The 25,861-nt window shown below is 37.7% G+C and overlaps 1 protein-coding gene across 1 annotated transcript in view; it reads left to right on the forward strand.

The window, feature by feature from the left end:
- EYS (eyes shut homolog) overlaps positions 1-25,861 on the forward strand; it is an 836,985-nt gene that overhangs the window by 306,995 nt on the left and 504,129 nt on the right. Inside the window, exon 20 of the mRNA XM_032185496.1 lies at positions 4,573-4,694. Coding sequence (XP_032041387.1) covers positions 4,573-4,694 — 122 coding nt within the window. The remainder of the gene's footprint in view (positions 1-4,572; positions 4,695-25,861) is intronic.

Raw genomic sequence — 25,861 nt, forward strand, 5'->3', positions numbered from 1 at the left:
GTATAGTCTAGAAATCAGACTTTTTGTGGTTTTTCTATACTTTTGAATCTATCCTTTGTATTTACTTTTCATTTTAGTCTCATATTAGTTACAATTGTTTATCCGGTTAATTTAAGTGCTTTTGTTGCAAACCTTATTGCACTTACCCCCAAAATATTTCTTAAGGCGAATGATCTGACTTAATCTGTGAACTAAGTCACGTGTGTCTTTAACACTAGGAAAGAACAAGGCCAATTGCAGACTTTTTCTGATCTCACAAGTCAGATTTTTTTTTCTTGTAGAGCAGCACCGTAAATAACTGTTCCTACACACTGTGAGGAACAGGTAAATTCATTATTGTGAAAGTGGCAGGTAGTGTAATTGCTGGGACTTTACTCTGCACAGGTCTTCTTTTAATTGGTTTTCTGCTAAGGGTTAAACCAACTGAAGATGTTCTGTTTTTTTTGTTGGCTTTTGTTTTTGATTAAATAAGCTAATTTATTTAGGATAAATATATGAAGGCTTGCATAATAAAAACAATGTCATAATGAAGAATGAGGGAAAAACCTAGTTTTGTTAGCCAGTGTGTTAAGAGTGGTTCTATAAATGGTTAAATCAATAATTACTTACAAGTGAAGCCTTAAAGTAGCAATTTGTTGAAAACCTTTACATCAACAGAAAAGACTGCCTAAATAATGTTAGGAGCTCAGTATGATTAAGAGCAATTGCAAATACGATTTTCACAGATGCTTGTTTTTACATTCATGTTTATTTCACAAGGTTAAATGGACTACTGTTAGCACTGAAAGTTAAGTTGCATGAAGGTGTTCTCTAGGAAAAAAGAATGCTTCCAACAGAACAGAATTTTGTGATGAATCATTTTCCGTAGAGGCAAAAATACCATCGTTTTTCAGGGAGAAAAAAATCTCAAAGGTGAGCCTGGGATTTTCTTGCTGGAGAACAACTCCCAGTATGTGGCAGTGGTGAGCAATCCTATGATACGCTCTTCCTGATTTTCCTTAATGGAAAAAGAGCTGCACAGTCTGACTGAAGAGCTTAGAACATGGAGAAGAAATGGAGATTTCTGCATTTCCACTTGCTTCTCTCTGTTTCCAGGCAACATTTTTTATCCTTTCTGATTGCCAAGAAATAAACTACAGTAACACCTCCCCAAAAATGCCCTTCAAAAGTGATTTTTTTCAAAATCTTCTGTAGGAAAAAATATTTGCAGTGTAGCTCTGTTAAACTCTTCTCCACCTACACGTGCAAAGTACAGGCTTGAAGATTAGCATGCTCATAATTCAGATCCTTGTTGTGTGTGATGAACCTTTTTCATTGTAGTTTCTATTTGCCAGATGTTCATTTGCCATTTTCCAGTAAAATAACATAGACTAAGGCTTAAGAAAATGATTAATTCTTCATTTACAGTGTTAGAGAAGGGAAAATATGCAAATATTCTCAAATAATGCTTTCTTAACCACCCACACAGTTAATTGGGTGAAGATACGCTAGTGAGCATATATGGTTCTGGGTATGTATGCAAGAGATCATAAAAAATTACAGGCTTTGACTCTGTATAGCAAGTAAACCTACTTTTCTCATAACTAATGTGCTATATATACTGTATGAGGAAAAACTGATCTAAAAAAAACAGTTTGGGGATTTGTTCAGGTATCACTTAGCACATTTACTGTGTTCTTTAGTGAGCAAGCAAGAGATGATGTGGAGGAACTCAAAGGTACCATTTATTTTAATCTGTCTAGCACAGATAGTAGTTCATAGCTACAATAAATAAAGGGGAATAAATACATAAATAGGAATTAAATCCTATTCCTCCAGCCCATTGCATGATTTGCTGCATACACAACACAGCTTCTTGTCATCCTATGTTCAGTGCATGCTGTCCTGACTGACAGCCCCTCTTCTCGCAGCCTTGCCTGATCTGAGAGATGCTCCAGTTCCCTGATCATCTTGGTGGCCCTTTGCTGGCCTCTCCAGTGTGCCCATGTTGTGCTGGGGAACCAGAGCTGGACACAGAGCTGCAGGTGAGGCCTCACTGGGGTCACTTCCCTCCTGTGGGCAGTGCTACTTCTGCAGCAGCCCAGGCTGCCTTCTGCCACCAGCATCCTTGCTGAGGCATGTTGCAGTCTTGGTTGACTTTATGCCTATGAGAGGCCCCAGGTCTTTTTCTGCAGCCTATTTTATCCATTAATATCTATCTAATCTATCTATACTTACATTTACTGTAATGTGACATCTTCAGTTAATATAAACAACAATACACAGATAGTAACATTTTCTAGTTTAAGTATACAGCACCTGTGCGTGGGATACATATGTGAGTAATGGTTTGTTCTTAATGTGACAATCCTCATATGGTGAGAAATAAATTTGCAAAGTAGAGAATTCAGTAGGTGATTCATAAATGTTTTTAGTGAAACCATGAAAAAAAACTACTGCTTTCTAAACAGAATTGTTGGCAGCATCCTTTCACTTCAGATCTTGTAATCTGTTTCTGGAAGAGGTTTCTGGAAATTATGATGATAAAATCATTATCTCACACTCCTGATTTATGTGAAAGTGTAACCTGACAATAGAACAGTTTTAAATGCCTAATAGTTACTTGTGAATATGGATTAAGTCTTCATTTTTGCATTTTGTGTTTGTAGCATCTTTTTCTAATGTTTTCATTCTGGTGATAATTATTCAGAGAATGGAGGAAATCACACAAAAAAAAATCCAATTAATTACAATATTTAACAGCTAATTTGGATGTGGCTGTGATGTAATAGAAAACATAAACATGTGGGCTAATAATGTAGTCTGTATAAATGTTTTTTCTTCTTTCCTTGGCAGAATACCCAGAAAATTTTCTGAGTTCATCTCAGTATTTTCTTACTACTTATTTTACTTAACAAGATTTTTTCATCTTCTATTTTAACCTTTGATTAACTGTCACTTCTAATATTTCACACTTCTTAGATTCATGTTGCCAATTTTATTCTCTCTTCATGGAGAAGATTTTACAGGTCTTGAGCCTGAGTTCAGGCATACAGAACAGTAACAGTAAACTATAAATTACACTTACAAGCTGCAAACTGTGTATTCGATCTTCCTAATATTTTACTGCATGGAGTAGCCTTGCCTGTATAAAACACAAAGGACAAAATGTTAATTTATTTTTTTAACTTAATCTGTAGTTGACTGAACAGTATATGTTGAACTCAGTTGTCCAGCTTGCTTTCAGGCAATTATTTTTGTCTTATTTTCATATACTAAGAAGTGACAGATTTCATAATTGTCAAAATGTCTTAATTTAACTGGGAAATAAAGCCTGTGTTCTGTGCCATAGGAAGCATGGATGCTGCAAGCCTGGTACATTATACATTTGATCATCATGCTATGGTAGCTTATTTATGCAGTCAGCTTCTTAAAAAAAAAAAAAAAAACAAACTTCTTTGCTGTTTATTTTTAATGGTTTCTAATTTACATGGAATTTAATAGGCTTTAAAATCTACCCTGAAGCCTATTGCAGTGTTTAGCAAGTAATGAAATAATGTGCATTAGTCATGCTTACCATTAACGCATTTTCTAACTTTTGGTAGAAAGAAGCCTTGTTAGAAGTAAGCATGTTGCTAAAGAAGCAATTAAAACTTATGCTGAATGTGTTTGCCTTGCTGCCCATCTCTAATTAATATTCAATTCAGCAGATGTTCACCTGTTCTTTTTTAAGAACATAGGAAGATGCTTTATGCTCTTCACTTCTGTGAAATGATGTCAAACACCCTATTGCTTGTAGCCACCAGATAATTTTGGGGCTGGGGGTAATACTGGAGTGTGATTACAATTTGATAGTGTTGCAGTGTGATGAAAGTGTCCTGTAATATGTGTTGTTTAGAGGTGGATATACATGCTGCTGAAAAATTTTATTCATTTAATGTCAAAAATACTGCTTTCACAACACCTGGACATCAATCTATTAGGTACTATCACCACTGAGCTAGAGTATTCCTATTTATGCTATCTCTACTGTCTTCTATACATGTGTATCAGATAATATTTCTCATGCCGTAAGTTATGCATCAGTATTTCATTTGTGCAGTACTAGACAATTTCACATTAAAGATGTTAAATGGGATATATAATCCTGAGAATTCATGATAAATTATTTTATATTGAGTTTGGTTTGGACTGTGTGCTGAGCAATACAACTCAGATCATTGTTAGCACCTGTGGTTTAGGCATGTCAGTGTAAGATCCAAGCCAAGTAGTTTTATGGGAGAGGTAATATCTTTTTTTTTTTTTTACAAAAACTTAGAAGGAGGGAGGAGGAGATAGTAAAGAATTTTTGATTATGCAAGTTGGCAGATACTGCTAAATGATGTGTTGTCATGTATCTACTTCATACCCCATTTTCATCATACTAGGGGGCTAAGCTATCAATAAATGTATAACTTTTTAAAGTTTTAAAATAGTGAATCACCTGTTTAAAGACAAGAAACACAGTTTATGTATATTATATATGTATAATATCATCTGTAAATACATTTAAGAAATACACAAGCAGTTAACTTATTTTCCTTAATGTTACAGAGATACCAGTGTGTTTGTCTTCCTGGATGGGAAGGAACGTTTTGTGAATATGAATCAAATGAATGTAATTCAGAGCCTTGCAGAAACAACGGCACCTGCACAGATCTTTTCAACAGCTATCAGTAAGCATTGCATCTTCTCACCGTATCATTATGTTCCAGAACTGACAAGCTTATGCACCCAGTTATTCTTTCATTTCTCAGCTCTGTGAATGGAATGTTACTACACAAAGATCAACTAACAACTTCTGCCATGGGTATGCTGTTTGAGTGCACATTCATTTGAAGTCAGCAAACAATGATTCATTGACATTTTTTAAAACATCAGTTCAAAACACTTAATGAGTAACCTAACCTGGAACTACATATTGTCAAAGAAAATACAGGATCTTTGTCATATATGCCCCATAAGCACATGAGATGCTTTAAGAGTAAAAGTAGTGGGAGTGGATGTGTTTGTGCAGTCTTAAATGAAGAGATTATATCATTGCTGCCACCTTGTGTCTTAAATTGACAACAAAATAGTGATTTAGCTAAAATTTACAGCCATGCTGAGAGAAAGTATGAGGATTTGACACTGAATGTATTTCTAACACAAATGCCAACAATTTGTGCATTTGATTTAAAATACATTTTTCAGCTTTACAAGGATAAGGACCCCCTAAACTGTCAGCTTCTGTTGTTTATAGACAGGGATTACCTGTACCAGGCTTACCTATATTATAATATCAATACTAAAACAGTCGTTCTATAGTTGAATGTGAACTGTTGCTAATGGATACTGACATTGGCTTGAAGAATGTAGTGTAATGACTATAGACATTGTAGTTGTTGCACAGTTATGTCTTAGTAATACAGGCAGTAATCAGAAGAAAATCTATCACAGTTGAAAATAGACAAAGTTTCCCCCGTTGCCAAAGACAATTTTAAGTTCTGTTATTTTAAACACCTTGTTCATGTGAAACAGTTCTGGTCAGCCTTGACATAATTAGAACTTTGGGTTAGGAGAATCCTGAAGACAAATTTTGGGCAAAACACATTTTTTCAGTTGTGACATTAATTTAAAAATTCTAACTTTTTTAGTCTTTTTTAATTTGAATAGTCTTTACTGTAAAAGTCAATTGAAACAATTTTAATGCTTTTTGTTTTTTAAATAATTTATATTCAGAATTTAACTGAAATACTTTGTTATCTTAGAACTTAATTTTTATGTAGTATGAGATGTACAACTTTGGTATTTTCTTCAGTCCAGTAACAGAAAAACAAGACTGAAGTTTGAGAAAATTTCTTACAATATTTTAAATGGATTTTCTTCCCTTTTAAAGTTTATTGGTACATAGAAAAATGTTTTATGTAGTTCTTATTTTGTGAATTTTTTAATTATTTCTAGATTACTAATGAAAAATTTTATAACCAATTTTTTTAGCCTGATTAGTTGTTACCTTACGAGTTCTGGCATACTATGATGGATTGTGCAATGATGTATCCTGTTACTTATCCTTATCTTACCTATCCTTTCAGCTTCTGGAAGTGTTAAATATATTGTAGAAGTTAATATGGCTTCTTCAGATTTTACTCCTAGCTGGACCAACTGCATAAGAGCAAATCCAGGGACTCCCTGTTGTACAGTGAGATGAAAAAAATGCTCAAAAAGTACTTTTTCTGGATTTGGAAAATACAGAACAGTTACAGAAAATGTTTAGAGGAGAATTGGTTTGAACTGTAAGCACCACACGTATTTTTCCTCACAGCTATTTGTCCTCTTTGACATAACAGAACAGGAAAACTAGACATACCATTGAATCATTATATATTAGGGTCATGATAAGTCAAAGGAAAACAGTTTCTTCCAAGATACCTGTAATTGAAACTGGGAGTCTGAGACTTAGCAACCACAGTGAAAGTGAACAATGTTTTTGTATAATGCAATTTAATTTCAGTCATTAGAATTGCTGTAGTTCATATTCACAAATGGTAAAAGACACTTTATTTTCACAATTGCTCAATATAAAAGTTTTTTACTACTTTAACAATTTTCTCTTGAAAACAGCAGCAATAAAACGTTTGTTTTTCATGGTAGCTGAGCAGGGCCAGTGCCCAGTATCTGATTCTAAGGGCATGCAGCTATATCTTTAAAATTAAGTGTAATCTGTGAAGCAGGATAACTCTGTCCTAACTGCCTGATAGAAAAGATCACTGGCTCATCTTCTAACTCTTGAGCTGTGCCTAGCTGTTGTTTTAGTTGATCACTAGGTGGTCTGGACTGAAATCATGCGAGGCACTGCTTTGGAAATGCAACAGTGATGAAGCAATATAGTTTTCTTCCTTGTCTGGCAGTGTTTATTTTCTTGCTGTAAGTTTAGAGACTGTCAATGATTCTCATAATTCCCTGAATCTGTTTGAAGTTGGCTGCACCATTGATATCACTTGGTGTCACTTCTAACTTGAATTAATGGAATGGATAGATAACGTAGTGTGCCTTCTGTGCCTTTAATCTCCTTTTACTTATTTTCTCTAAATATTCTCAAATTCTTTTGAAAAGATCAATTCCTGAAAAGCTAGATAATAATTAAAAATACATTCTGTATAGAAAAATAAATTGAAAAGAATATATAAAAACTTAGTGCCAAGTTTCAAATTTGTGTTAATGAGAAAAATAATACAAATCAAAATAACTTGTTAAAAAGTTCTTTAAGAATTTCATTTATTTAACTGCAGTATTCGTTTTTGAACCTTGCTATGAAATCTTGCTGTCAGAACTAAAGGATCAACAAGTATGCCAGAACTGAATTCTTTTCTCACTGGATTCTCTTAATAGTAAAATAAATAACATGGCAACCGAGAGGAAAAAATACCTTCTCAGATAATGTTTTTAGTAAAAGCGTTTTAGAGTAAGAAAGAGCCTGAATCAAGAGTTAAGCTTGAATTGGTAATGTGAGTCATTTGTTTTGTAATTCCCATTTCATTCCAGTTGATTTTAGTGCAGCTGATAAAATGAGAAATTTTTCTCCTTTTCCTTTTTCAGTTATGCACATGGCACAGCAAATAAATGAAGTTACAACCATGCATATATTTCCAGTACACTGCGAACCTCACTCTAATTCTCATGATAGCATAAACTCTCAAATTATGTCTCTGAACATTTACAGACAGATGCATCTATTACCAGCTGAATTCCTGGTTTCTCCTCTATCCTATTGTACCATCTTTTCTGCTTCTTCTGAGGTTCTGCCCTAATAACAACAAACCCTAATTAAAACCCTGGGGTCTCCTTTGCTGTTACCGTCTTACAGAGAAACTTTAAGTGAAAATCTCTTCAACTCTTCCTGCAAAATATTAGGTAACATAGTTTTATAGATGAACTGATGTTTACAGTGATACAGAATAGCTTGAAATCTGATTTTAGTAAATATGACATTGAGGATTAACCCTGTGTCTTTCCAGACTGTTCAGTTCTTTCCATATATCCAGATTGAATCCCACAGATGCATGCTATTTGCCATTTTGGCAGTGTTATTTGCTGAGGTTGTTACAAAGAACAAAACATGTTAAGTGTTTTGCTGTTTTTTCTTTGTAGCATACCAATGGACTTTTCCATCCGAAATGGGAAATAAGACTTAAGTATATTTTCCTATGTCATGCACTGGAGGTCAGTGAATGTGACTCCAGTCTACAAGAAGGGCAGGAAGGAGGATCCAGGGAATTATAGTCTGGCCTCAGTATCGGGGAAGGTTATGGAGCAGATCAGCTTGAGTGACATCACACAGCACATAAGGGACAGTCAAGTGATCAAATACAGCCAGCATGGGTTTATAAAAAGCAGGTCCTGTCTGACTAACCCAATCTACTTCCCAAGATGACCTACTTAGTAGATAAGGGAAAGGCTGTGACTGCTTTTTACTTCGATTTTAGTAAAGTGTTTAGTAAATCTGTTTCCCACAGCATTTTCCTGGAGAAGCTGGCTGCTGATGGCTTGGACAGGTGTACAGTTCAGTGGGGAGTAAGAACAGGCTGAATGGCCAGGCTCAAGGAGTCACAGTGAATGGAGTTCAGTCCTGTTGGCAGCTGGTCACCAGTGGTCTTCCCCAGGGCTTGGTACTGGGGCCACTTTTAACATTTGTCTGTGATCTGGATGAGGGGATCGAGTGCATCCTCAGCAAGTTCGCAAATAATATCAAGTTAGGTAGGGCTCTTGATCTGCTTGAGGATAGGAAGGCTTTGCAGTGGGATCTGGAGATGCTGGATCGATGGGCTGAGTCCAGTCACAGGACACTCAACAAGGCTAAGTGCCAGGTCCTGCACTTGGGTTGTAACAGCCCCATGCAGTGTTACAGGCTTGGGAAAGAGTGGCTGGGAAGTTGCCCAGCAGACAAGGACCTGGGCAGCTGGCTGAGCATGAGCCATCAGTGTGCCCAGGTGGGCAAGAAGGCCAGTGGCATCCTGGCCTGTGTCAGAAATGGTGTGGCCAGCAGGTCTGGGGAAGGGATTGTCCCCTTGTATGTGGCACTAGTGAGACCATGCCTCAAGTACTGTGCTTAATTTTGGGCCCCTCACTGGGAGAAGAACTTTGAGGTGCTTGAGTGTGTGCAGGGAAGAACCATGAAGCTGGTGAAGGGACTAAAGGAGAAAGAGTTACGAGGCATGGCTGAGGGATTTTGGGTTGTTTAGTATCGGGAAGCGAAGGCTGAGGAGAGACCTCATGACTCCCTACAACTACCTGAAAGGAGATTGCAGTGAGGATTCTGTTGGTCTGTTTCCTCATTTGAGGAATAAGGGATAGGATGCAAGGACATAGCCTCTCTTGGTACATCTTGAGATTTAGAGCGGGCATTACAAAGAATTTATTTGTGAACAGGGTGGCCAAGCGTTGTAACGTGCTGCTCAGGGAAGTGGTGGAGTCCCCATCCCAGGAGGTATTTAAGAGATGTGTGGACAGGGCACTAAGGGACATGGTTTAGTGATGGGACTTGTAAGTCAAGTTGATGGTTAGATTTGATGATCCTGAAGGTCTTCTGAAACCTGCATAGTTCTATGACTCTGTCATACCCTTTTAACAATCACTAGACATGAGAAAAATTACCTTTAATCAGCAGTTCAATCAATCTACTAGTTACTTTTTTAATTCCCTTCTAAACAGAGCCCTACTCCTGTTTTATAGTTTCTGTAAGTTTTTTCAATATAAAACTTACGAGTAGTTTCAGAATGTTATTTGTATGCCCCTAAATTCTAGGAGCAAGCTTCTCTTATTCAGAGAAGATTGATGCTAAAACCCTGTTTCCCACCAACTCTTACAAAGATGAAATTTGCTGAATGCCAGAATCTCCTTTAACTAAATAAGGCAATAAGTACCTTAAGCACTTGGAAGAAATTACTGATTATGTGCAGAAGTATTGCCCATATATAAATGTTCTTCTTTTAGACCCTTTTGTTGCTTTTCATGTTCTGTTTTAGTTCTCCTATCACCCCTCAGACTTCAGTTGAAATACTGGAGCCTGAAACAACTGAGATACAGTTGTTTTGTAACAGGTCTTTTGAGTTACTTCTGAACATCAAGGTGTTACAGTCTTGTTTGCAGCGTTTCTTCAACTATTACCCATGCAATGATCATCTTCACATTTACTTAGATCATAATGTGTGCCAGTTGACAGATAAGGTAACTGTACTGTCAGCAAGAGTTAATCTCTCCCTTTCCCGTTACTTTCTTAGTCTGTTCACAAATACATCTCTTGCTGTAATTCCTTGCTTTGCCTCTTAGCATTTGAAGCCAAGTCATATTTTCAAAATCAGAAATGAATTTTCATTAGTGTAACTGTTCTTAACTTAAAAAATGGCTTGTTATGTCATTACAAAGTGTTCTGTGTTGTGCATACCATGAGCTTTGATTATAGTATTGTTACAGAAAGGAGCATACTGTTTCATTTTCCCCCTTCTGGAGAGGATTTATTTGGAAAAGTAAAGTTAAAAGCAGCCTCTGCAGTTTCTCAGAACTATGCAAGAACTGAATCAAAGATATCGCAAAGATCCATAACTAAAAGCATGCATATATATGCATTATATTTTTTTAAGATATGTTTATTTTTAAATTAATAGATTTTAAACTATCATGGAATTAAAAAGTAAATTGTGATATTATAATTTGAATGCTGAATTTAGTCTGCCTTCTGTTTTTACTGGCACTGCTATATTCCTTCTTACTTTTTCTTCCCCAGAAGCAGTAAACAGCTTTTCCCACAGATGGGGATCAGCTTGGCATTTAATGGTCCCTGATGCCAAACTCTGGAACACTTTTTTGCAAGCAGCATCTGGCTTCTTAGCTGGCATTTTTTCAGGGTTCTTTGGCGAGCTCTTCCTCTCTAGCTGCTGAGATGTTTCCCAAAACATTTGGCTGTTGTGCTTTTGACATCTTCAGTTGTGACTCATAATTTTATTTTCACCCTAGTACCAAGTTCTGTTCTCTTACATAAAGACATCTTCAAAAGATTTATATGGCCGGCTGGGAGACTTCCTAATGAATTATCTAAAGAAATTTGTGAAAGAGCAAACAAACGTTACCTACAAAGACAGCAAATGTTTTATATTTTTATCTGGTAACACTGCAACAACTGGAAATATGTAGCGTGCTGCTTGTTTCAATGCAGTGTATGAAATGGACTTTAGGGTTTTCATTGCCTTAGGCAGACAACAAAATATTGCTTTGCTATCTCAGTAGTATGTACTAAAAAAAGTCACTGACATTTTGCAGCCTTTGGGGTAAATTTTGGCTGTTATTCAACAGTTTTCAGAAAGGATAGTTGCATTTTTATTTAAAATCCTAACCATATAAAGTTTCATGTGAAATCAATATTGAAACATGAAAATACACCAAGCCAGCTCATCAGCTTTCCATCTTGAACAGTAGTGTTGTTCCTTCTGGTATATTAAATCACTAGGAGATGTGTTTTAAATAAATGTTTTATAATACCTTTTGGTTACGGACACCCAAGGAGTCATGAAATGATCATTTTGTTGAATGTGGGTTAAATGGAGGGAGCACAAAACACTTTCTAAAATAATGAAGTAACTGTGAGTGCATGAGATGTGCTACGTTACCCATATTAATCATACCTGTGGGTTTAAAAATTACAAAATACGTATTTTAAAAAAGTTTCCAAAATAACATACAAATACATGAGTGCATCAAACAGATGAAGCAGTTCGCACAGCAGTTTCTGGGCTATAATTTGAGATATGCTAGATTTTCTGTGGACTGGTAGGAACTCTTTAAGGAGCTTCAGGGTTCCTGCAGCTTGTGTAAGGAATGGCTACAGTAAGCTGTGACTGATAGCAAACTGTGACAGCTGCTCACAAGCTTGTTGTCAACTTTTTGAACAAAGGGGGCTTTTAGACTTATGTTTCCAGCTGACTCATTAGGGAGAGTCTAGCACCCTTTCAGGAAGTGCAGGAGGGCATGAAGTTAACTACCAGGCCTGGAGCACAGCCACCAGAGGCTGCAGTTAGTGAAGCAGGGGGCCAGAAACGGACATTGCTTAGCAATGGTGCTGCAGGGTGCAATCCCCAACCACCCACTGGAGCAACTATCCCAGCATATCAGAGACCTCAGAACAGACAGCTTCCAAAGCAGGATGCTGTTCTCTGCAGCCCCAAGCTGGAAGATGTATGATGCCTCTTCTGGAGGCAGGGGTCAGGGTACAGTGTCCTTGCCTGCAGGAGGTGCATGTGGACTGGAGGATCTGTGCTTCCAAGTAAATGTGCTGCAGGAGGCAGTCAGCAGCAGACTGCACAGCTTCAGAGGTAATGAGAAGAGCAGCATCTTCTCCAAGACACTGCAGATACCAGAACCTGAACTCATAAGCATAGTGAAGGAAGAGCAGGCAGAGTCTGTGTTTGTGAGATTGGGAAATACCTCGTGATGGTCTGTGATGATGAAGGCTGGAAGCACGACATTGACATCAGGATAATGTGTCCTGTTTTATCTGAAGCTTTGCAGCCATGGAATAGGTTCAGAGACTTGGTAGCAGAGGAGGGACTGGAAATTTTGTCCAGTGAAGCATCTGAATGAGCTGAAGCTGAGCCACAAAACAGCACTGGGAAGGAAGGATGGGTGGTGGTACCAAGAGATTCCCTACTGCAGGAACCTGATAGGATAAAAGTTGCTGAGGAAATCTGAGCCCACTCCTGATTATCTTCAAAAGGTCTGGTTGCTTGGTAAAGGTTCTTGAGGATTGGAAGAAAGCCTGAAAATGGAAGTGCGCCATGGAATAGGAAAAAGAAAAAGGCAGAAAAAGGAAGGCCAGAAATGGAATGTGTCACTGCTACCTTCAAAAAAAAAAAAAAAAAAGCAAGAAGTATTTGGGAAACTGTGGAGCAGTCAGCTTCGCCCCAGTCTGTTGGAGTAAGCAATTCTGGAAACCATTTCTACATACATGATTTATAAGAAGGTGATCAGGAGCATAGATTAACAAAGGGGAAAGCATGCCTGGCCAACCTGATATAATTCAATGAGATGAATTGTCAATGGGGAATCCTGTCAGTGTGTGTAAGTACTGCAGGGGAGGGGGCAGGTAAAGAAGCCAGAGCCAGATGCTTCTCAGTGGTGCTTCTCTGCGAAAGGACAAGTGATGGGCACAATCTGAAATATAGCAGAGTTTGTCTAAATAGGAAAAGCAGTAAGGGTGATCGAACAAGTTGCCTAGAGAGGTTTTGGAGTGTCCATCATTGCAGATGCTCAAAACTCAATTGGATGAGGGTCCTGAGCAGCCTGTTCTAGTTGACTGTTTTGTTGTACTAGACAATCTCCAAAGGTCCCTTCCTGCCCCAGAGATTTTGTGCATTTCTTTCTGCAGTCATCTGGATTTTCCATCAGTTTAAATATGTAGAGCACATTCCAAAATAGTTTTGGGACAAGTAGGTGATTTTAACAGTAAAATCAAGTATACATAAATTAACATGAGTTATTCTACACTTTAGATTTCCTTTAAATTCAGTCTAGTCCTATGTTTAATGCATGTGAAATAATGTGGAATTTCCTATGTGCAGTTCCTCAGTGCTGGTATGGGTATGTATTCAGGATTCTGACACTTTAAAATAGCAAGTGCCATATACATCCGTAGGTAGGATGTTCATTATACAAGGAATGATGGAAGACTGGACCAAATACATAAGTGATACTAATTCAACAATATCTGGTCACATTTGTATGGAAACATTTAAAAGACAAATATGAAACAAAGAGCTAAGGAGAGCAGAATGATTGAACTGTGCTTCTGTTGACATTGATTCATGCTATGGTGGATGAAGTGAGAATGCAGGAGAAAATAAAGATATAAACTTCCCTTTGTTTCTTCTCCCCCACATAATGAGGTGGGAAGGAGATCACAGTATCTGTAATTACAGGGTGGCTCAACCTGTAACACGTTTGGAAAAAAAGTACTGAGTCATAGTGGTTCTGAAGGCTGGTTCATGGTGTTTCCTGTACTGGCAGAGTGTGGAGAAGGAATGGAGTGACTGTGCTTTCACATTTGAGGAAAAGCTTAGGGTAAATTGTTAAAGCAGAGGGAGGTAGCTTTTGTCTTTCTGTCCTGAAATCTTAGTTTTCTTAATTTCAAGGTTAGTTTGAACTACTGAAGAGAAAATCCACAGAAAAGTGGACACGTGCAACTGTAAAATCAGAATCATTTCGGCTGTAAAAGACCTCCAACATCACCAGGTCTGCCCATACCCCTACCACTAACATCACCCACTAAACCATGTCCCTAAGCACCACATCCAACCTTTCCTTAAACACCCCCAGGGATGGTGACTCCACCACCTCCCTGGGCAGCCCCTTTTGCTCAACCAGTTTTGCCCAACCACTTTTTCTGAGAAGTTTCTCCTAATCAGCACCATCTCCCACAGCAATGTAGACCATTTGTTGAGCCATGTAAGATGGATGAATTGGAGAAGACTGCTTCTTAGATCTATGGTAAGGATGAGCCAAATGATGCTGGGTGTACTCGGTATCTGCCTCCTTTGCCACAAAGGGGCCTCCCGTGATGCCAGCTGCCACCTACTGTGATGTCACCTGAGTGGTGACCTCTGGCCCCCACCCTATAGAAAGGGCTGCCCCATGTCTGGCAAAATCTTGCCAAGCTTCTCGCTCCTGCAGCTCAAGGCAACTTGGAGTAGCCAGGGTGCAGAGAAATCAGGCAGGAACTGCCAGCCTTTGAGTGGTGCACTGCAGAAGTCAAAGGATGGATGTAATGTTCTGCCTGGGATGGAAGGGGAAGTCTCAAGAACTGGACGACCTCAGTGGCCACCCCCCTCTGTAAGTGTCCAAGGCTGGATGAAACAGTGTGGCTGGGGAGGAAGAGGAAGTCCACCGAAGGACTGGGTGACCTTGATGGCCAACCTCCCTGTAAGCAACAAAAGGTGGATGATGCAGAAATGGAACTGGATCCACTGACAAAGTTTTTGCGGACCATCAGGGCGTGGGTTGACATGAACAAAATGCTGGCAAGTTGGGACAGATAGCCACCACCGGTGTTGGCGCAAAGCATCAGAGTTCAGCCTGAGAACAATGTCCAGGCCACAGGCAGACACCCACCAACCAAGTTGGTACAGACCACCGTGGTGAGGGGTGAGGTCGATGTCCAGCCCAGGAACAAGCACCCATGAAGAAATGGGGGCAGACCATCAAGGCACAGCTTGAGGATGATACTCAGCCGGGGATGGATTGAGGGATTGACTGTGCATTTACCACAGGTGGGAAGTGGGAGTACATTAGTGCAGCTGACTCCTGCTTGCCTTCTGCTTGCCACAAATAAAAGACCTGTTATGTTTTAAACACATTTTTCATCATGTATCCTGAAGTCCTATCCACATGTTAATTGATGCTTGTTTATGTTGCAAGGCTATTGAAGTCTTCTACTAGTGCAGGGAAGATCAAGAGTGAGAGCCAAAGGAGAAATTTACGAAGTCACTTCCAAAGACCAGCTTTAAAACCATATAAGCATTCAGTGTGCAGTCTCAAGTATGTTGCAGGTGAATTAAGTGCTCTGGTACCACTGGTAGACATAGAAATGCTTTGCATCTAATCACAGAATGACTTGGGTTGGAACGGACTTCAAAGATCATCTAGTTCGAACCCCTGTCATAGGCAAGGATGCCACCCACTAGATTAGGTTGGCCAGTACCCCCTCCGACCTGGACTTGAACAATTCTAGGGATGGGGCATTCGCATCTTCTCTGGGCAAACTGTTCCATTGCCTCTCTACCCTTAGAGTGAAGAATTTCTTCCAAATGTGTAATCTAAATCCATCCTCTTCTGGTTTATGAGTCTTCCCCCTTGTCTTATCATTACCTTCCCAAGTAAAGAGTCCCTCTCCATCATTTTTGTAAGAACCTTTAAGTATTGAAAGGCTGCATTGAGGCTTCCACAGAGCCTTCTTCAAGCTGAACGTTCCCAGCTCTCTCAGCCTTCCTTCACAGGAGAGGTGCTCCAGCCCTCTGATCATCTTTATAGGTCTCCTTTGAATGCAGTCCCAACAAGTTCACATCTTTTTGTTGAGCCTTTCAGACTCAAGAGCTGAACACAGTTCTCCAGGTTGGGCTTTGTGAGAGCGAATAAGAGGGGGACAATCAGCTTGCATGCATTGCTGGCTAATGTCGAGCCTTTCATCCACCAGAAGCCCCAAGTCCTTCTCCCCAGGGCTGCTCTCAATGAGTGCTCCTAGTCTGTCCTCAGGTCTGGAACTGCCCTGACGCAGGAGCAGCACCTTGCACTTGGACTTGTTGAGTCTCATTAGGTTCCCACGGGGCCGTTTCTCCAGCCTGTCCAGGTCCCTTTGAATTTCATCTATTCCTTCTTTGGTATCAACTGCACCAATCAGCTTGGTGTCATCTGCAAACTTGGTGAGGATGCACTCAATCCCACCATTTATGTCATTAATAAAGACGTTGAAACACACTGACAAAACTGACCCCTGTGGGACACCACTTGTCATCAGCCTCTACCTGGATGTGAGAACCATTGACCAGTACTCTGGGTGTGGCCATCAAGGCAATTCCTTATCCACTTAATGGACCACACTTCGAATCTTTCCAATTTAGAGATTAGGATATCGTGTGGGACCATGTATTCATCTAAGTATGAAGAAAGATTAGAGAGGGGAGTCAGGTAGGTTTCCAGAGGTGTAAGAACTGATTCTGCAGGAGTTTGCCAAAAAACTGGATTCGAAAACTTCAGGGAGTTCCTTTTTTTCTTTTTTTTTTCTTTCTTCTTTTTTTTTTTTTTTTTTTTTAATAAACTGTTCAACAAATTAATTTAGAATTTGCTCAGAGGCATCAAGGTAAAGGAGGCAGAGGTTTGGAGAAACACCTTGGACTATCTTAGCGTATTCTTGATTTTTTTTTTTAGGTTTGATGATAAGAATACTGGATGAAAGAGTGAATAAATCTTAAGGGGGTCATAGGAGAGAGAGTGGGTGCTCATAATGAGATACGGCCAAATAAATAAAAATGATTGAACAAAGCCTTAATTGACTGCAGTGCAAATGACAGCAGGTAGCATTGCTTCTTTCACGTTTTATTTATTTTTCTATAGAATACTTTAATGCTCTCTTTAAGGATTAAACTATAACTTATTTTTTTTTCTGACTGATACTCAGTGGAAGTCATCCCTCCATCATGTTACATAGTAATGATACCAATATGAAAATATAATGACTTTTTTTTTTTTTTTTCCATTCTGTGACTGCTGTTCTGGGGAATAACAAAAATGCTGCTACCACAAAAATACTCTGAGTGAGGGAGTGAGAATTAAAACTATACTGGATAGAAATAAGAGAGGCAATGAACAGAAGAATACAGCAGAACGAGTTTTCAAGAGAGACTTCAGTACCTTGTTATTTGTAATCCAATCCTGTTAAAATGCTCACCTGTTGCATGTAAACTCAGTTTTGTTTGTTGTTTTGCTGTCTTCATTTAACAGTTCTCTAAAAGCATGTTGCCTTTTATTTTTTAGAAAACTTCAGTAAAATAGGAAATTTAAACAAAAAACGATGCTGACACAAAAAATGGCTTATTAGAAATGAATGGGAAAATGATCTGTTATTGTTAGCTGCAAATCAGATGTTTCATGCATTGGTAGTGTCTAGTGCATGGAGAAAGGAGCAAAATTTAGAAAGGATTACGGGCATTTCTGCTGACATACATTGTTGAACCATGCAGAATGGATAATAAGCAGTTCCACATTAAAGGAGAGAACATAGATCACCATTCTCTTTAGTATGAAATCTGTTTTTTTCCTTTAACAACCCTTTTTTTTTAATGGAAAATTTAATAAAATCTACTTGTTAGAACAGACTTGACGGTTTCATAGGTATCGTTGATTTTATCTTGTTTCTTAATGCAATTTTAAAGCGGTTAAGAACAAAAAAAATTCTTAATTGAATTGTGTCAGTTTTAATGCCAAGACTTAATGGAACCCGTATTTATTTTGTAGTGGAATAACTTTACAGCCAAAACAAAAAAAGGCAAGGTTTCATCTTAAATTACAAGACTTTTTTATCTTTTGAATTAGAGAGAGATTTATTGAGATAACAACGATAGTTTTGTTTTACTGAGAATATTAGTTATTACAAGGCTGTTTTGCAGCATTTACTCTGTTTTGTGAGATTGGGGGAGGGATGAAACTTTGGCTATATTTTAGTTATGTGAAGCAATTCAGCAGTGAAATATTATCTAGCTCATACAGTATTGATTTCAATCAGTGGTGCTCAAATACTTTAGATGAGTAGATTATATTTCTGTTTTCAGGTCACTGGGGTGAAGAAGATAACAGGAAAAATAATTTTGCAAGAGTATTTACAGCATACGATATAATCTAGCATATGTAAAACTGGCATTATATGGCCTACAGCTGATGGAGAAAAAAGTTTTCTCTGTTTAAGAAGTGATAAAAGAAGTATCAGACATTTCTTTAAACAATTGTTTTTTTTGTGCACTAGCAATTACACACTTAAAGAGAGGAGTATAATTATGTGCTTAGAAAATGTATGCTTGGAAAAATGAAGTACTCAAGTAAAGCAGTTACATCTTTGAAACGAATGATTATATATGATAGAACAATATGAAATGTATGCACATGTATAAACTAAGAAATGGTTCTAGTAGAAGTAAATTGTACACAATGCATAATTAGAAAATCGGCATTGTCTCCTCCACTACTACTTTCTACAGGTAATTGAATTTTCATTAATAGTCATCTTGGTTTTTCCTGGGATTTAAACTCTTTTGTTCTGTTAGATCAATAGAAGTATTATAGGAAAATTTATTTAGACTGCAATTACAGATAGTACGCTATTTAGAGGTCCTCTATAAAGCTACGCTCACTACAACAAGCAGACTAATGCAGGATCTGTAATTACCATGTTTACTTCCACCAAATGCTAGTTTGGATGTGTGGAAAAAAAATCTACCACAGTGAAAAGAAGCCTTTATCTTTGAAGGTCACAAGAAGAGAAAAGGGAGCACAAATATAAAAGTCACACCTCTCCATGAGCATCCTTAAGTATTGTTATGCATGTCTCTTGGTTTGTTCATTGTGTATCGGGAAGGGGCAGTCATAAAATTTTCATAGGTTTGCTCTATTGAAATAACTCAGTGAGACAGCCTGAGTAGAAAGCTGGATTGTTTATATTGCAGTAGATATCAAAGATAGATAAAGGCATAACTGACTCTCAGAGACCAATTGAAAATCATTTTTGTTGTTTGCTTTCATAGTTTTATATCAGAACAATAATATTTTTAAGGAAAAAAACAATTTTTGAAAGTCTAGTTACCAGGACATGGCAAAATGAGTTTTGTTTTGTAACAGCCTGTAGTAGGGAAATCTGTGCCACATCTACTGACTGCAGCATTTGAGCAACATACATGTGTATATGTATCTATACCTATGTGTACTCACACATTATATATATATATATTCGAACATATATATATATATGAACATAACGTATTTGAAATAACTGAGTTAAAAATGCTTACTTTCGCTCTTTTGCTAATGTTTATGTGTTTAGAAGTTGTACCACTACTTTATAAAATATTTCATTTTCATAGTCTTTATTTCAAAATTGTCCTTAGGAAAACTTAAGTAAGGTTTATTTTAGGTAATCTTTGGTAAATGTAGTTGTGCCAAAATGTAATCTTACTGCCTCAACTCTTGTTTGAAAGTTACAATCATACAGGATTAGATGAATAATAAGAGATCATAATTTGACTATTTTTTTTGATATTTTGGTAATTGATAATTGGATAATTTAGCTTAGATCATTAATCAAAATGAAATTTACTAAAATAGCTTTTCTTATCCTAATAAAAGTGTCTTCTAAATTCTTTAAACCACCAGTATTGGTGACAAACTCGGGAGCCTTTCCAAGTGTTTTTTCATATAGGCTACTTTGCAACTCTGAGTTTATAATGTTGAAATTAGCATTGTGTGTTGTTCACATGCTAAATGACTCGCCACATGAACTTTGAATATTTAGCTACTAATGAGTTTTGAAGATACTTGATTAGTGCTATTAAAATGCATAAACATGGGTATTATACTGTTAAGCGTTGTCCTGATGGATTCTGTAGAAATGCCACAGCTGTCCTCGGTTATCAAGGCACCTAATGCTTTTACAGGCACCTAATTGATTCCCAATGATGTATCATGATGTATCCCAATGTATTCTGTATTTGGAATTTTGGGGCAAAAAAAGAACGTAAGTCATTTGAGACATGTTCCCTTATGCCATTGCTTTCATTCCTGGAATTGATAGTGCCTTTCTGTCAGACTGAGCAAAGATGGTATATCACAAAAGAAACCATCTTGGAGCTTGAGTAGACCCACAGTAGAGAACAGGAGACAATCCTTGAAGTGACTGGAAAAAACAGGCATTGAACACTGAAAAAAAGCTGATAAAGACATCTTGCTTAAATGGCACAAGTATATTTAGAGTTCAGAAACAGAAACATGGGGAAGGGACATGTTTTTTTGTCTCATCAGTATAAATCATTCAAATTGTTATGCAGAGGTAATTTGCATAGATGTTTGAATTGCTGTACATTATGTTCAGTTATTAATTTTTCATGTCAAATTTTCTAAATATCTCAGTAACCTATCTTCAGGGTAATATTCAGTATCACTGTTTCTTCATAAACCTTGAAGTTGCAGCATGCCATTTACCACTTAATGTTGTTGTGCTATTATTGCTAATAAGGATTAGCAATTGTAATTAACTCGGTCTTCCTTTGTTGCCTGTGGTAAAAAGAACAGACCAAGGAAGATCTCTTTTACTCCCCTGGAGAAAAAGGTACCTTATGCTGTCAGCACTCTACCTGAGGAGTTAATGTTTCATTTTGGTACTCAGTGCCATCTCTGTACACTAGGTGAAAAGCTTTGAGGTCAGTTGGCAGACCTGCTGTTGCATTGCTAAATGTTCCCAGTCTAAATGCCACTCCTGCAGAGGGGCTCTTTCTTGCTCTCAGATGACAACTTGTATTTTTTCAGTGTACCATGCTTCTTCCTTTCATGTGTGCTACAACACAGTAAGTTACCTGCAACTGAGAAAATATCAGAGGAACACTAGACTGAAAAGAGGCATTGAGATAATTTCCAGAATCACATAGATGCCTTATGCTGAAGGCTAGCAGAAAGTAAGAGATTTCTAAGCTGGAAATGGAGCCGAAGATACCAATTTCAATAGGTGCAGCAATAAACTGGGTACTGCCAGGTTTTTCATCAAACGCTGGTATTAAATTATGATGGAGGAGCATAAGCAAGCAGGCAGCAAGGGACATGGAAGCCTTTTGTTCTGGAATCCTTCAAAGACGGAGAGTTTTCCAGATAGTTGATTTTTACAACATGTGAGCTCTAATGTTACATAACGTGAGCTTCTTGGCTACCGCATAGCAACTGATGCCCTCTGGTTCTTGAAGGAGTGAAATAGTATTTGTGCCTTCTCTGCCAAGGTGAATTAGTACCATCCAAGATGCTGGAGGTAGATGCTCTACTTCTGGTTCACTGTAACATCTATTTACTGATGCTGTGTTTTCGCAAAGAGGTTATTGCTCTGGCAGACTTGGTCTGACTCAAGTTATTTTGTTGTTGTAAAGATTGTTGTTGCAGTGCAGGATGAAGGACATAAAGGCAAAGAATGTAGCTCTTCTTTCTTTTACCATTTTGTCAGGAACAAAAGGAAGTCTTTGAAGCTTGAAGTAATAAATGATGTTACTCAGAAGTGCAGCTTCATATGCCAGAATGCATGGACAACACGCATGGGGTCCACAGTAATTCAGAGAACTAGCATTGCAGCTCAGAAAATTAATTTTATATACTTAACATGAATTTAGTCGGATCTTTCTACTCTGTATTGTGTGCTAACTACCTAAGCTGCATTCCAAAGTCTTCACCTGACTGTGATGCACTTCCGATGTAGCTCAGAGACTGTAGGAGATGGAAGTTCCATTTTTTTTCTTAAGGGACGGCTTGGTAACTTTTAATCTTCTAGTAATTTTTTAAAAGATCTTGAACCCATTAAGTGGTTCCAAATCTGTAGAGCAAATGGGGGGGGGGGGGGGGGGGCAATACCCTAAAAACCATTATTTTTCCTTTTTTTTTTTTTTTTTTTTTTTCAGTTTCATTGCATTCCTGCTACATCTAAAATGTGTTTCAGGAAGTGAGGCTGGAGGCATTTTAGTAATTTTCTATTCGGTCATGATCTATAATTAAGACTGATGTCAAGCCATACTGTATTTACTGGTACCAGGCCATATGACATAAACGACAGTAATAATGCTCAGTTTTACTTGTATTTTTATGTCTTAATTAAAAGTATTCAATGTTTGCACTCTTTGAAACACAAACATTCTTTCTAATGAGACTGCTCTCTACTGTCAGTTCTGCTGGTAACTTTTCACTATTGTAACAATTTCCAACTGAAACATAATTTAATTTCATTTGGTTTTGTAAATAGGAATATTTGTTGCAAAAATATTTCCCAAGATAAATAGCTTGATTGATACATGGAGGAACTACGTATACTATGTATCTGTGGTCCAGTAGACTGGAAGCTGCATCCAATCCAAAGGTGTAAGATTTGTCTTGTATTTTGATACGCGGAAAATGAAAAAAAGAGGATTTTTAATTTTCAAATTTAGCTTCATTAAAAAAATTGGGAGTTGAAAGTTGAAAGATCATTTTTACGACGTAATTGCTTCCTAAAACAGAAATCTGTGCATTACAGTTGAAGTAGAGTTTCAAGTAAAAGGTTGACATACAGCTTGCTGTCTCCTTGAGCAGAGTGTTACATTGTGATTGCCTGAACTCATTGCTTCAAGTAGAGGAGGATTAAGGAAGAAATATCTGGAAAACAAGCGAATACAACTTGATCTATTTGTTCCTCTGAAACATTTTTTTCCTTGTGTCATATCACTGAATACCCAGAATATTAGGAATAAATTTTTATCTATTGTTACCAAAAGAAATAATGTGAGCAGAGGATTATGGGAGCCAAAGAACACAGAAGAAAGAAAATACATCCTAAAAAAATATAGAAAGGACAAGGATAAAAAGGCTGAAGCAATTAAGCTGGAAGGGAATGAAAACTACCTAAGCCCTCTGAAGTTTTTCTGTACACATCAAACATTCAAAAGGCACACTTATATACTATTACAGTAGCAGAAACATAATCTTTTTATCTCTCTTTCCAGCAGTTTACCTCCCAAATCCTTTTCCTCCAGTTCCGGGTCAATATCCACTTTATTTCCAGCTTTGAGAACAAGCATGAAGGGGTTCAGCATACTTTATTTGCAGGTTTTATTTCTTTATTTGTATTGTACTTCATGTTTTCTGTGTAAAGGGGTTAATCCTTCTGATTTCTAATTCAGAAACCTATAAGCAGAAAAAAGATATTTCAAACTGTCTTCTGAATGAGAAAATACAAATATCTTCAGCATGCATCAGGAATACATTTTGAAATTACAGGTCTAGCTTTTGAAAACTGTAAAAAACAAGGAGAAATCAAGCAGTTGTTACAGAGCTTTCTGTTTCTGATATGCTTTGAATACAATAAATATTAGAAGTTACACGTCTCATGTAGTTGTTTTATTCCTGCTTTTTTTAGACAGCCATCATCTTTGTGTCATGCTCAGCAATACAAAGACTAAATAAACGCATTTATTATGGTTATAATTAGTAAAATTATAAAAGTTGTTATCCATATTGGGGAAAAAAGTCATTATCAGTTCTGTGAGAAATTTGTGTAAGTCTGTATTGGGCTGCCTTTAGTGGAGGAATATATTCCTCTGCCTCTCAAATACCATGGATTTGTGGCATGTCAAACTGAAGAAGATAGCATAGTTTAAAAAAACAACGTATAATTCAGTTTTCAAAAGTACCTGAATTATTTAAACTGCTACACACTGTTTGCAAATCTGAGGAAAGCAGTTTGGTCTTGGTCTAGACATCCTTTGTGTATCTGAGATATCCTAAGTTCACAAGCTGCTTCCTACGTAGCCATAGAAGATAAACAGGCAGAGACTCTTCTGTGTTTTATGTTAGATTTATACCTACTTTTCTGCCTCACAGATTGTCTCCATTTGTGCCACACTGTGGAGGCCTGGCCTTTGGCCTCTGTTCGCCCTTCTGTGTCATCCCAGCATGGACTGGGATGTCCAGAACAGGCAGTGCAAAGGCTTAGTTTCTGTTGCATAGGTACAGCCAGTGAGACTATAATGTACCCATCCCCATTTATCATTTTTTAAATTGGACTAAGATGTTGATTTGCACAGGGAGGTGCAGTTTTGTTATGATTCTAGTATGAAAGGCACTCAAACACTGTCATGTATTGCTCAGAATGTCCTAGGTTGGAGATACGGCCATAAGGAAAGAGAAGTTAGTACGTATAATTAGAGGTCCCATCATGTGCTGGGAACCCCAAGCTGTGCAGCATCAAATGGACCTCCAGTCTCCAGTCAGAGCACGGTGTGCCATGTGTGCAGAACCAGTCTATGGAAAGGCTAGCCTAGTTTGGTGACTCAGGTTCCTACAGGATTTTTTTACATGGAGACAACCTTATTCATCATTTGTACTGCCAAATAGGATGTCCACATGAGAACTTGTTACTGCAGTCTTACATGAAGAAAGGCAAGGCCACAGCTGGTGCAGCCTCATGTACTGGACTTCTGTATTACACTTAACCAGCAAAGTTTGCCTTGTGGTCTGGAGATAAATAAAGCACAATGCAGGCCAGAAGGCAGAGCTCTAGGTGCTGTGTAGCACAGCACAGAACACACCAACTCAGCTTAACTGTTACTTCAATCACTGATACCTTGGATGTGCAATGGTATTCCAGTCAGAATTACTGCACATCTTTGTAGTGGTGTGCTACATGTCTTTTGGTGGGATTCTTGAAATTTTCTCTCATGAGGTATAACATCAGTTGTAGAATTGTAAAACTTGGATTAGTTTCCTACTGCCTAAACAACTCAGAGTGCTCAGTGTTGCTCACATTTCCACTGAACGCCAGTGGATTATCACCAGCAATATGTGGTTCCTTATAGATAATGGCACTGACTACTGGGATTAAACCCTAGTTTGTATTAATTCAGTGCTTTGTATTTGCTGTTGGTGAATAAATAATACAAAGCGGTAATTGAGTTATATCAATAGTTTGAAAGTATATAAAATAAGTAATAGATTGTTTTGCAAGTAGTAGTGTTAACTTAGGAAACACATTTACTTGCATAGTGTTCAACAGCCTTCGTACAGTACGGGCCTAGAGAAAGAGTGAAAGTTGTTTCAGCCAGTTTGACCAAGTATCTTAGGCCATACTTGGTGTAAATTTTATTGCAGAGTTCTTTTACAGATGAATTATATATCTGAGGTAGAGTAGCAGCAAGGTGCATTGTATTTACAGTTCATGCACTGTATCATCTTATTATTGCATATATTTTACGTTCCATGATGGAAACTTGTCAGAAGCCTGGAACTATGAGGTGCACAATGAAGAGTTAATCTGTTGTTACCTGGTACTACTCCCCAGGTATTTTACATATTCCTTCATAGTACCTGGTTCAAGTTCAACTTGAAGAGTGCAGGTGGTGCCTTGGCTTCCCATAAGCTGACATCTACATTTGTTATATTTAGAAATTTTAGATGTATATGTTCCAGAGGTAACAGTTCTATTTTCCTTAATTTCAGTTTCCCATCATTATTCTAACAACCAAAAAAGGCAAATAGAATCTTTTATAATTTAATTGCTGAA

This window comes from Aythya fuligula, chromosome 3 (assembly GCF_009819795.1).
Source record: "Aythya fuligula isolate bAytFul2 chromosome 3, bAytFul2.pri, whole genome shotgun sequence".
Taxonomy (NCBI): domain Eukaryota; kingdom Metazoa; phylum Chordata; class Aves; order Anseriformes; family Anatidae; genus Aythya; species Aythya fuligula.